Raw genomic sequence first — 13,566 nt, forward strand, 5'->3', positions numbered from 1 at the left:
CCCGTTGAATATAACCGTAAGATTATGAATCTTATTTGAGTAGAACGAGCTTTATTCTTACCTGTCAGATGTCAAAAAGTTCGGGAAAAATAAACCGGAAATGGTACAACTGGATTACTTCCCTGAAAATGTTTCTAAAAATAACCGTCCAATTTGGACCGGTAAAATTAGCCCTGTATCGATCCCTATATAGAGAGTATCATTGTGTCACAACCGGGCTTACTGACAATAACGTAGTGACGTCACCATTTATGTATAGAATGTAGAGAGTATGCGATAGATACGGGGAGGTAACCAATCTACTGTTTGTGCAGGTGCACTTGACGTCATTCGTTAACTCGTCTCGCGTTAGTGGCAGACGAGTAGTCTTGCTGCTTTTACAGCGAACTATTTTCATTGCACTGAAAATTATTTACATTCGTTACAAAAATGGATTTTCTCTCAAAAATCGACGATCATGTTTCTCAACGTGGCTGTTCCAATAACCATGTTGGTTTAATAGTTTCAGTAACTTATTCGCTTCGCAACATTTTCCGCATTTGGAGACGCAGGTGACCCAAAAACTGTTGAAACGAAAAAGGACGATTCTGGGCAGACAGCAGACAAAAAAGCTTTTGATGATGACGTCATTGAAGATTTTTCTGCATCTGGTGAGAATTAAATGTTCGATTTGTTATAATTAAAGGGTATTGCATTAGATATCATATTGAAAATAAAAAAATGATCAAAATTTAATATTTGATGGTTATGCACAAATTAAAATTGTGTTAGCTGATTTAACTAGTTGAAATAATCCGACTCCAGCACTAACTGGTCCCAGGGTAGTTACAACTGGTAAAGGCTTTTATAACGTGAACTTGAATCCTGGCTTAAAGATGGCATTTTAATAAATTTTGTGAGCCGAAGCAAATGTTATCTGGTATAAATAATCACAAAAATATAACAGCTCTAATTATCTTCAGGTTACCGCATATCAAGCAGTTAAGCCTAAAGAAAACGAGTAACAAAATTTCTGTATTTATACAAGCAATCAAACAATAAACGATACACCTTCAAAGATTTATTTAATTCCTGTTAAATATCTGTCAAAATTGTGTATTTATAGTGTGTATAAACACGCCAAGCATATTATACACACCAGGCGGCAATAAATTAAAATCCACTGACCGTAGTAACACACCAGAGTGGGAGAGCAAATGCTTGCATTAGGCCAACTAAACATCAGTACATTGGTATTCTTTGGTACTGGTATGCTTAGATTATGGTACAGTACACTACATCCTGCACCCTTTTGAAACTCAGTGTTTCCACACACATCCATTGTTCTGTGATATCATTTCCAGTGTTGCCGGACAGTGGAGCTGGAGGGGAACCAGCCAGGGACCCTAAGCAGTACTGTGAACACATTCAGAGTGAGGTCAAGAAGGCCAGACAGCGTGCGACAGAGAAAAAGCTCACTGAGGTATCAATATGCAAAAGGCAAAACTGATCAAGACAGACTCAAGAAGACAGGTGGCATGATTTACCTAAATACGCTCAAAATACACCAAAATACTCATAACTTTGACACATCGTGGCATGTTTTTCCATATTTTTGGACTTTTTTTAATCAGTGAAGCAATATTTAAAAAAAAGTGGTATCTTAAGAATTAACAAGAGCTAAGTGTTGTTTTGTCAAAGTATGAATCAAATGTGATCATAAATAAAGAGGTTATGGCAATTTAAAGCAAAATGTTCAATTATCTAAGTATAAAAGGGGCCATAATTCTGTCAAAATGCTTGATACAGTTGTCTGCTCTTGTTTATAGATTGGGATCATGTTGTGAAGAAGTATGCAAAATATGAAAGCAATATGTCAAAGGACATAGAAAAATATTTGAGGTGGTACACAAATTTTAACATAGATTTATCAATAATATGCATCTTCTAAGTATAAAAGTTGCAATCATTCTGTCAAAATGCTTGATACAGTTTTTCTGCTCTTGTTTATAGATTGGGTCATGTTGGTAAAGAAGTATGCAAAATATAAAACCAATATGTCAAAGGACATAGGAAATATTAGGGGTGGTACGCATACTTTAACATTTGCACGCCAACGCAAACGCTGACACCGGGGTGAGTAGGATAGCTCCACTATATATATTTCATATATAATAGTCTAGCTAAAAATAAATATTTTCTGTTAACCTTAACCCTAACCTAACCCTAAACAAACCCTAACCTAACATTATATGTCACCTCATATCATCGTAAAACATGCCATTATGAGTCAAAATTATGAGTATTTGGGTAAATCGTGCTGACGCAAGATGACCAATTGTAAAACCATTAAGAAGTGTTGAAATATTAAATGCGTGTTGTGTACCTGTCCATGGCAAAATTTCATTGATATTTATTTAAAAAAAATAATTTTTTTAATGCTGTATAATTTCATTAAAAAAAACAACAAAAAAAACCTGGTTGTAAAAAAATGGTACAAGAAGACATTTGGCAGTATTTTTTAAATGTAGAGCTATGAGTATTTTATAATACTAATTATGCCCCCGGTATGGTGGCATATAGCATTTGAACTGAAAACTTGAAAAAACTTGAAAACTTGCTAATTTGATGAAACGCCTATTTATATAATTATATTCAATGGCATTGTACAAAACATATATATGTACATAAAATTGATAAAAAATAAGAGGTATTGATAATATTATGCAGCATTAATTAAAGGATTAATGATCTTAAAATGTGTGATATAAATAAGAATGCTGTAAGGGAACTTAAGCAATAAAACAATACCGCTACACTATTTAAACACAGTAAATGTGAAATATTATGTTATACATTGATATAAATAGAGTTAAGATTATAATTATAATGATAATATGAGCAAATATTTGGCAACATAAAGACATACTGTTTTTCATTAACTAAAGGATACTTAAAAGGATATTTCTGCACTCTGGCTGTCGGATCTCACAGCTACCGGTCACCTGTCATACTTAAGGACACTTCTTTTGGGTTTTAACCTTATTTGAACTATTGTGACTACAAGTCCAAATAGACTGACCAAGTGTGACTACAAGACACAACTTGAAGGTTAAAATTACAGTGTGACTATAGACAACAACAAGAAGGCCTAAGCATTACTAAAGACAGCTGGTTTATGTAATTCAATCATTGAGCAAAGAAGCCCTAATGATTCTTGGTTACCAGTCACTTGTACAATAAATATCCTTTTCAAGCAAAGAAGCCCGCACATTCTTTTATTGCTTGGTCCTATGAGTCCTAGTGACAAATAGAGCCCGTACAACTGAGTCTCGATTATTTTTTTAAATCACAGGTATTCAAATTAAAAAAGGTTGTAAAAGTCTCTGAAGAGAAATGTTTTCAAATTCCTTTTGAAAATGTTTATTGATGCGGAAGTCCGGATGCTTGATGGAAGGTCATTCCACAGTTTCGGACCAACAACTCCGAAACTCCTGTCCATGAAAGTTTTTCTCTTTGTGCGTTTCACATCATAACATCCGTCATACGAGACGGTAGATCGTAGGTTACGTGCTGGTACTTTTTCTTTAAAAGTTCTGTAAGGTATTTTGGCGCGTTACCAACAGAACAATTATACATGAAGTTCAGTAATTTGAATGTTATCCTAGCCTTTTCTGGTAGCCAGTGTAGTTCATACAAGGCATCTTTTGAACTGTCATATTTCTGTCGGCCGAGTACCAATTTGGCACACATGTTTTGGATACGTTGCATTTTGTTTATTTCGCATTGAGCTGTTCCATACAAGATGAGATTACAATAATCTAGATGGGATATTACCAAAGACAAAACGAGTATTTCTGTTGCTTCTTTGTTAAGTATTTCCTTATGTTTTTGATTTTAAGGTAGTTGTACATGGCTGTACGGCACTTAATTTTGATGTGCTCTTTAAAATTTAGTGTTTCGTCTAAATATGCACCCAAATACCGTATGCATTTTTCTGCTTTAACAGTGTCACCAGCAATATCTATTTCTTTAGATTGACATTTATTAAATTGGGGTCTACTACCGAACATGATGAATTCCGTTTTTGATGCGTTCATTTTCAGTTTATTCTCGTTCATCCAGTTGTTAATAACGAGTGCCAACGTTCAAGTTCTTGAATGGCAGTTCTTTCAACAGAAGAAGATGTAGGTTTGAATCGCTTGTTTGCGGTGTGGTCGTCTGCAAAACCGTAGACTGTGATGGAGGGAGGAACGACATCAAACAGTGTTCCAGCGTACGTCAGGTAGAGCCATGGACCAAGACAACTACACTGGGGGACACTACACTCCAAAGAACGTGCCGCCGATAAAGCTGAATGAACACTTATGCGACAGCTTCTTGGACGAAGATACGAGTATCCAGTTTAGTGCCGTGCCACATGCACCGTATTGTTTTTGCAACACGTCTAGTAGAATGTCATGATAACTGTATCGAAGGCAGCACTCAAATCAATGGCGATAAGTGCTGTAACCTCTTGTTCTTCCATACCTTCGAGTATATCATTGACTAGTCTAAGTAAAGCAGATTCACAAGAATGGAATTGTCTGTATGCTGACTAATTTTTTGGAAGGAGATTGTTTTCATTTACGTGTATATTGAGTCTAAACAGAGCAGCCTTTTCAATCACTTTCGATAGAAATGATAAGTTGCTCACTAGTCTATAGTTGGCATAACTCAGGTCTAGTCCAATTTTCTTAAGAAGTGGTCTTACTATTGCCTGTTTAAATTTTGAAGGAAAAACTCCTTGACTCAGAGAGAGATTAACCAATTTTGTCACGAACGGTAGTTACTCGTTTAAAAATGATTTTAGTACTCTTGTTGGCAATGCATCTAGTTCGCATGATTTTGTTTGAAGATGATTGATGATCTTTTTCACTTCATCTTGGGTTAGCTCCTCGAACATACCGAAACATGGCACTTCCTTGTGATCGGGTGTGAATTTTTTCGAAACTTGCAAGGGCATCTCGAATTTTGTTAATTTTATCCAGGAAGTGATCGGCAAAATTTTCAGCTATCGCGGTGTCGCTTTCACCTTTCGGCATAGGGTTATCAGTATTTTTTCCTGTTAATTCTGATACAAACTTGTAGAGTTTTTTAGAATCTCCGTGAAAATCAATTGCTTTTTGACTAAGCGATCGTTGCTTCTCTGCATTCAACTCGAAAGTGTATTTATTTCTGGCATTTTTGAAAAGTTCATATTGGTCTGGTTGTTTGTATTTTCTCCACATGCGTTCCAGTTTGCGTGTTTTGCGTTTTAGTTCAAGAATGTTTTCATTAAACCATGGTTTTGGTGCACGACAGATTTTGTTTTTCTCAATGTATGGAGCGTGTTTATCAAGAATTCTACAGATTTCATCTTCAAATTGCTCTACAAAAGTGTCTACTTTGTCTGCTGTAATTGACATTTCATTGAGGTCGTTAGTAAATGCTGAGTGGTCTATGTTTTTAAAATTTCGAAATTTTATTGTTTGACTCTTGATATTTTCGTTTTGTACTTTGGTAACGACTTTAACTACACAATGGTCCGAAAAGAGAGGGCCTGGTTCACACGAATTGATTTCAATACCATTTGTAGCCTCAGAGATTACTAGGTCGAGTGTATTTCCCTCTGTGTGTGTGCTGAAATTAACATGTTGTTCCAAACCCATAATTGCTACAAGAGAATTCTATAATTCAGTCACAACACTGTTAGTTGTGTTGACATGCAAGTTGAAATCTCCAAGAACCATAAGATTTGAATAGTTGGGAACAATGTCCTCCATGAATTCGAAAAATTCTGTTAAAAATTGATGTTCAGTCCCCAATGTAAACGCCAATTACATTAATTGTAATGTTTTTGAGAATCAGTTTCCATATACCATGTTCAAATGTCTGGGTATTACTACTTGACACTTTTCGTACAGTAACCACAGTCCGACAAGTTAAAGCCACTCCGCCGCCTGTTCTATTTGAACGATTTACAGTACTCATTGTGTAACCATTTTGATTAAAGTCTGAGGTATCTATTTGGTGTTGCTTTTCATCTGAGAACCAGGTTTCTGTGAATACGGCAAAGTCGATTTTTTCTTCTCTCAGATATTGACCAATCAAAACATCTTTGTTTCTGACAACAGAATCACAGTTTAATGTAAGGCAAGATATTTTTTCGTTTAGACCATTTAGTGTATTGCATTTCTTGGGGTATGAGAGGTTGGTTAAGTTTGCATCTGAAATGTTTTGTGTGCTGTGTCTTTTCAAAGATGTTACAGTTGGAATTTGTGATGGTAAACTTTGTAGATTATTTAAATTTACTCCACTATTTGTGTCCCATACACGTAACTCTTGATCTCTACCGCCTCGGGTACCTCTATATTACAAAAGATTGTGTTGCTTTAAAATGGTTAACGTTCCTTTGTTTGGTATTGTATGATTTCTCGACACTGCAGATAAATCCAATAATTGGTCCCTATTATAGCTAATCAGACACATTGTGATTGCAAGTATGTTAATCCGTTTAGAAAGTGATCACCACAGGTAAAATATTAATCCGTTGAGAAAGTGTTCACCACAGGAAATATATTAATCCGTTGATAAAATATTCCCAAAATATTAACACAGATCAAATAGTTTCTACTAATATTCTACTTTTAGCATATCTTTTTTAAAAGATAAATTAAGTATTGCATCCGTCAAACGTTAATGAATATCACTGACAAAAATCACTTTTTTCCTGTCACTGGTATTCTCAAAATAATCCGAAATATGAGAGCACAAATTTTGGCAGCCTACACTTTGGCGCCCAGTCATTGGTAGCAAACTGTCTGTTTGTTTGTACGTCCAAAAACTTTAAGATTGGCCATAACTTTTGCAATATTGAAGATAGCAACTTGATATTGTCATGCATGTGTATCTCATGGAGCTTCACATTTTGAGTGGTGAAAGGTCAAGGTCATCCTTCAAGGTCAAAAGTTAAAAAATACAATTCAAGGGAAGAAATAAGCTTTAAAAGGGAGATAATTTCTAAACCTGTTATATAATTTATTGAAATTTTATTTCAAAGCGGTGCAATAGGGGGCATTGTGTTTCTGACAAACACATCTCTTGTTTTTTTTTAAATTTATTTTCAACATTAACATAAATTGATAATATTCACACCCTAAAATTTTACTTATCTGTGGTCAAGTAAAAAAGTCAGAAGAGTATATTTTAGAGTTCAGTTAAAGAATTTTGATTTTTAGCTTGGCTGTTTTTGGAGATTCGAGAAAACTGAGGTATTGTAATAGCCAGCTCGCTGTCCGCCATCGTCGTGCTAAAACCTTAACATTGGCTCCAAAATCAAAGTGCTTCCACCTACAACTTTGAAACTTCATATGTAGATGCACCTTGATGAGTTCTACATGCCACACCCATTTTGCGGTCACTAGGTCAAAGGTCAAGGTCACTGTGACCTCTAAAAAAATATTAAAAAAATTCTGACAAGTTTTCATTTATTCAAAACTGCACCCGCAGCCGAGCGTGGCACCCGTTATGCGGTGCTCTTGTTTTTGTGGACACCCCTGCATAACAGGTTGTGAATAGAACTCATCAGAGAACAACATGCAGTATAACAAACCTAACAAGTAATCAAAGTGCAGAGCAAAGGAGTTTCTTAATAGTTTTTCTTAACTAATCAGTTATACAACTGCAGAACATAAAAGGATACTCAGACTTTGAAGAACATCATCCAGACTACAAAACATATCAACAACAAATTTGTGAAAATCTAGAAAATGCCTTGTTTGATATTACAGAATCTGACAGCTGAAGACATAGAGAGGGAGAGAGAAGTCAAGCGCAAACAGATTGAAGACATCTTCAAGTTGATGGAGCAGCATGGTGACAAGTTTGGCAATTCTACACAAGACGATCTTCAACAGCAGATGAGGCTTTATCTGTAACTTTTTCATCAATGATATTTAGTACCAGCCAAGCTAGAAAGCTCACATCTGCCTGTCATAAGGAATTATATATATCCTGTATTTTTGTGTATCAACACTTGATTGGCCAGGCATCTAATGCAATGGCATATGAGCCACCATTTGCGAAAAGGATTCTTATGCCATATTTGGCCATCGTAGCTTCAGACCAGCGTATGCAAATTGCGCAGTTTGTTCTGGAGCTACACTTTCCATTGTAAAGTCACGCTATATTTTGTGGTTTAATTAGCAGACTGGGTAGCTCCTGACCAGACTGTGAAGATACGCAGAAGAAATGCTAGCCGCATATTGACATTAGACCAATTTTCGCATGGCAAGGCTCATATTTGAGGTTCAGATTACTAATGTGGGCTTTATGCCTGGGCAAATGATCAAACAAAATTTTCATAAATCAGAATAAACATTTCATCTCGCAAATAAACATGTGAAATTACCGCATACACAAATAAATGAAACCTATATTATAGAATTATATTTTTCAGATGTCAGGGACTGAGTTTTTAAAAATCCCTTTTTTTTAGCTTAATCTGAAAGGTTTTAACTGTTTTCAAACTTCCCTTTTATTAAATTGAACATTTTTTTGTCTCCAAATTTCATGTGTGCATTTACCAAACTAATCTGGAAGATTTGCATCTCTGTAAAGAAGAACCTTCATTACTCTGCATTGTTGGAAATAACAAGTTGTTCTAAGCCATATTTAAATATATATTTGTGTTAATATTTTGTGTTGCCACATATGATAGCAATTTATGACCGACAACTTCACAATTAATCATATAAACAAGTAATAATTAGGCGTCAGACTGAGAAACATTTTCACACTTGAGATAAATTTTAACATACCATGACACAATCATGTTTATAATATATGAAATGTAAAAAAACAAAAACATATCAACTGATGGGGTGAGTGAATAAATCTAGTCCTACATATGCATCATGCCATTACAGAGGGTGGGGAAGCATTGTATTTTCAAAGTTATGGGGATGGTGTCTTATTTTTTTCATTGTAGTGCCAATTATGTACTATGTATGTTAACTATTTTCGTGTTTAACGTTTCTATGAAGAGTTTTAAACTCTTGTGACAATTAAATGGCCTATTATATGTGTTACAGTCTTTACAAAGGCATTTCCATAACAACAAAAATGATGGACAGCATCAAGGCTAAAAAGTCTTTAAAGAAACACTTAACAACAGTCGTGTCATTGCTTAATTTGAAATTCCGATTACCTTAAGCAGATGACCAATTTTTGTTTCGAAGGAATGTTGTTTTGCCAAATCTAATCCAGCAAAATTAAGGTAAACATGTTATATGGCTCATGATCATCATGTCATCAAATTGTTGTTTCGTTATGTTGTTCATTGTTTGTACAAGTTGGTGTAATTTTCATAACTTTGGTTGTTTTGTATTTTCGTTGTCTACGTAATTGCCTAGATTGTATGAGCCAAGGAAATATGGGCTAAATGCATGTGCATAAAATGTCATCCCAGAATAGCCTATGCAGTCTGCACAGGCTAACAAGGAACAATAGTCTCAGACTAAACATGACTTGCCGACTGCACAGGCTAATCTGGAACTACACGTTGAACACATGCAGTAAGTCCAGTTTTCCCAGAACGAGGCTAGCTTACAATTCAATATACAATGAGTTTAGTGACTATAGTTATGAAGAAGCGTTGCTCTGTGTTTGGGACCATAGATAAAATTGAATTGCATGATGACATGCATAAAAATCATTTGTTTGGAAGGCCTTCTGAAATGTTGTATTTATATGTAGTTCACTTAACAAGTTGTTGTTAACAGATCTGTTAAATATTTCATTGTTGAATAAACGTGTTCTGTTCAGTGTATCCAGTTCTTGCTTTTCAAACAAAGATGTTAAGGTAAGTCCGGTAATCTTGCGTGTCCGGTAATCTTGCGCACTCCGCAGTAGCGACGTCAAATGGTGCTATTTAGTGATGAAATATGGAATTTCACATTTTAAAGAATTAACGGATTTAAAATGTACACATTCCATGCAAAAAAAATTGGATTATTACATTTTAACACCGGTTGCGTCATCTTTATAGATTGTACTTGTATCGTAAACACTGACATACTTACGATAAATTCTAAATGAATCACAGATTCCCTGCGGTCTCTAGCGTTTTTCATACTTTACATTAAAAAATCATAAATCCAACGTGTAATTTAGCATTCCACTGCACAATACCGATCAGTTATGTATTTTTGGCCATTAAAAATATATCCTATTAGACGCCATTGTTATCATTTCCCGTCATTCTGTCAAACCACATTTGGTATGATGTCCGCATGCGCAATGGCCAAGTTTTGATATTTTCTGTAAACTATGGAAGTATGATCCGGGGTAAAATTAAACCTGCTAGCATAAACATTTTTTCACGCTAGAAATCAAACATTTTATATTTTAATGGTTTCTTTTGCTACAGTCAACATAATGCCACCACCATCATCACCAAAACTGCACTAGAAATCCTCATTAAAATTGAATGGTTTTACAAAGTGATTTTTAAAATAATTTTCTGGAATGTTTTTTGGCACTACTTGGACACCATATGTCTACAATTTTGCCTAAATGAGGTCATTACATCAAGTGCGCAAGATTACCGGACACACTGACAGTTTGAAAATGAGGTGAGTCATGTTTGTTTTGAAATCAAATCGGACAGTTCCTCACTGAATTAATGACATATTTTTGTGTTAATAAGCGCATGAAATTCTTATTTTCATAATAAAATAAGATATTATATTGTCAATTTATACAAGAACATATTTTTAAACTAATTGACCCTTAACTGCGCAAGATTACCGGACAGCATTGTATATAATCCTGTTTTTTTATCCCAGTAAAAATAGCTATTTGCAAATTCTGTGCTAATTCTTTATTGTAGGAAAGGGTTTACTACCAATGCTATAATGTCAGATCATTATATTTTAGCCTAGCTCTGAGAAATACAGAATAATTTTTATTTTGTCGCCATTGGCGATTGACAGCGGGAACCCTGCTTTCTGTGCCTATAGTCAAGCAGGTCTTGTTATACATGCGCCGGTCTTTATGTCTGTGGTCATGCATACAATTTTATTAGCTCATCTATTTTTTGAAAAAAATTATGAGCTATTGTCATCACCTTGGCGTCGGCGTCTGCGTCGGCGTCCGGTTAAGTTTTGCGTTTAGGTCCACTTTTCTCAGAAAGTATCAATGCTATTGCATTCAAACTTGGTACACTTACTTACTATCATGAGGGGACTGGGCAGGCAAAGTTAGATAACTCTGGCGTGCATTTTGACTGAATTATGTGCCCTTTTTATACTTAGAAAATTGAAAATTTTGGTTAAGTTTTGCGTTTAGGTCCACTTTTTTCAGAAAGTATCAATGCTATTGCATTCAAACTTGGTACACTTACTTACTATCATGAGAGGACTGGGCAGGCAAAGTTAGATAACTCTGGCGTGCATTTTGACAGAATTATGTGCCCTTTTTATAATTAGAAAATTGAAAATTTTGATTAAGTTTTGTGTTTAGGTCCATTTTATTCCTTAAGTATCAAAGCTATTGCTTTCATACTTGCAACACTTACTAACTATCATAAGGGGACTGTGCAGGCAAAGTAATGTAACTCTGACTGGCATTTTGACAGAATTATGTGCCCTTTTTATACTTAGAAAATTGAAAATTTGGTTAAGTTTTGTGTTTAGGTCCACTTTATTCCTACAGTAACAAAGCTATTGCTTTCATACTTGCAACACTTATTAACTATCATAAGGCGACTGTGCAGGCAAAGTTATGTAACTCTGACTGGCATTTGGACGGAATTATGGGCCCTTTATACTTAGAAAATAGAAAATTTGGTTAAGTTTCGTGTTTTGGTCCACTTTACCCCTAAATTATCATAGATATTGCTTTCATACTTGGAACACTCGCAAACTATCATAAGGGTACAGTAAAAGGACAAGTTGCATAACTCTGGATGTCATTTTTATGGAATTATGGCCCTTTTTTGACTTAGTAACTTTGAATATATGGTTAAATTTTGTGTTTCGATCCACTTTACTTCTTAAGTATCAAGGCTATTGCTTTCAAACTTCAAATACTTTCATGCTATCATGAGGTTACTGTACCTGGCAAGTTGAATTTTACCTTGACCTTTGAACGACCTTGACTCTCAAGGTCAAATTATTAAATTTTGCTAAAATTGCCATAACTTCTTTATTTATGATTAGATTTGATTGATACTTTGACAAAACTACTCTTACCTGACATACCACAATAGACTCCACCCAAACAATCCCCCGTGCCCCCCCCCCTACCCCCCCCCCCCCCGAATCCCCCCCCCTATTTTTTGTTTTTTTGTTTTTAAGATCATCTCACAAATGACCACCACACCCTCACACTATACCCCCCCCCCCCACCCTCCAACGATCGCACCCAAGAATCCCCCCCCCGTTATTATTTTTTTTTTTTTAAGATGATCTCACAAATTACCACCACACCCTCACACTATACCCCCCCCCCCACCTCACCCCCCCCCAATTTTTTTTTTTAAGATCATCTCACAAATTACCACCACATCCTCACACTATACCCCCCCCCCAAATTATTTTTTTTGTAACGGTTAAAAACACAAATATTTATTTTTATTATTTTATGTTTGAAATACCGTCCAACCATCGCACCAAAGAATCCCCCCCCACCCCCACCCTCCCCCCCCCCCCCGATTATATTTTTTTGTGCATTTTTTTCGCATTTTAGGAAGATAATGTAATAAATGTCAACACCCCCACACTATACACCCCTCTTCACTCCACCCCTCCCTCCTTTGTGATTGAAAATGAGAGTCCCTTCACCTTTAAAAAGAAAATAGATGAGCGGTCTGCACCCGCAAGGCGGTGCTCTTGTTAGTAAGTGGAGTTAACTTCTTGGAGCATTTCTCTATCAATTAAATTGAAACTTCATATGTCATCATCATGAAGAGTTTACAAGCTTGATTTTTCATACCTACATATTTCTGTTGCAGTTTGACAGAGCTCACATAGCAGTGGGTGTGTGGTGGTACAGCTCACATAGCAGTGGGTGTGTGATGGTACAGCTCACATAGCAGTGTTTGTGTGTGGTGGTACAGCTCACATAGCAGTGTGTGTGTGTGGTGGTACAGCTCACATAGCAGTGTGTGTGTTGGTAAAGCTCACATAGCAGTGGGTGTGTGGTGGTACAGCTCACATAGCAGTGTGTGTGTGTGGTACAGCTCACATAGCAGTGGGTGTGTGTGGTGGTACAGCTCACATAGCAGTGGGTGTGTGTGGTGGTACAGCTCACATAGCAGTGTGTGTGTTGGTACAGCTCTCATAGCAGTGGGTGTGTGGTGGTACAGCTCACATAGCAAAGGGTGTGTGGTGGTACAGCTCACATAGCAGTGGGTGTGTGGTGGTACAGCTCACATAGCAGTGGGTGTGTGGTGGTACAGCTCACATAGCAGTGGGTGTGTGTGGTGGTACAGCTCACATAGCAGTGTGTGTGGTGGTACAACTCACATAGCAGTGTGTGTGTGATGGTACAGCTCGCATAGCA

At 36.2% G+C, this 13,566-nt stretch overlaps 1 protein-coding gene across 1 annotated transcript; it reads left to right on the top strand.

Annotated features, from left to right (window-relative positions):
- Nucleotides 1-511: 511 nt before the first annotated feature.
- On the top strand, nucleotides 512-9,829 carry LOC127869697 (matrix-remodeling-associated protein 7-like; the record flags this gene model as incomplete). Its single annotated transcript, XM_052412353.1, has 3 exons — nucleotides 512-650; nucleotides 1,344-1,462; nucleotides 7,791-9,829. Coding segments are annotated over 3 exons (405 nt in total), but the record flags the coding sequence as incomplete, so codon positions are not given.
- Between the last annotated feature and the right edge of the window lie 3,737 nt (nucleotides 9,830-13,566).

The sequence above is a fragment of the Dreissena polymorpha genome, chromosome 2 (assembly GCF_020536995.1).
Source record: "Dreissena polymorpha isolate Duluth1 chromosome 2, UMN_Dpol_1.0, whole genome shotgun sequence".
NCBI lineage: Eukaryota > Metazoa > Mollusca > Bivalvia > Myida > Dreissenidae > Dreissena > Dreissena polymorpha.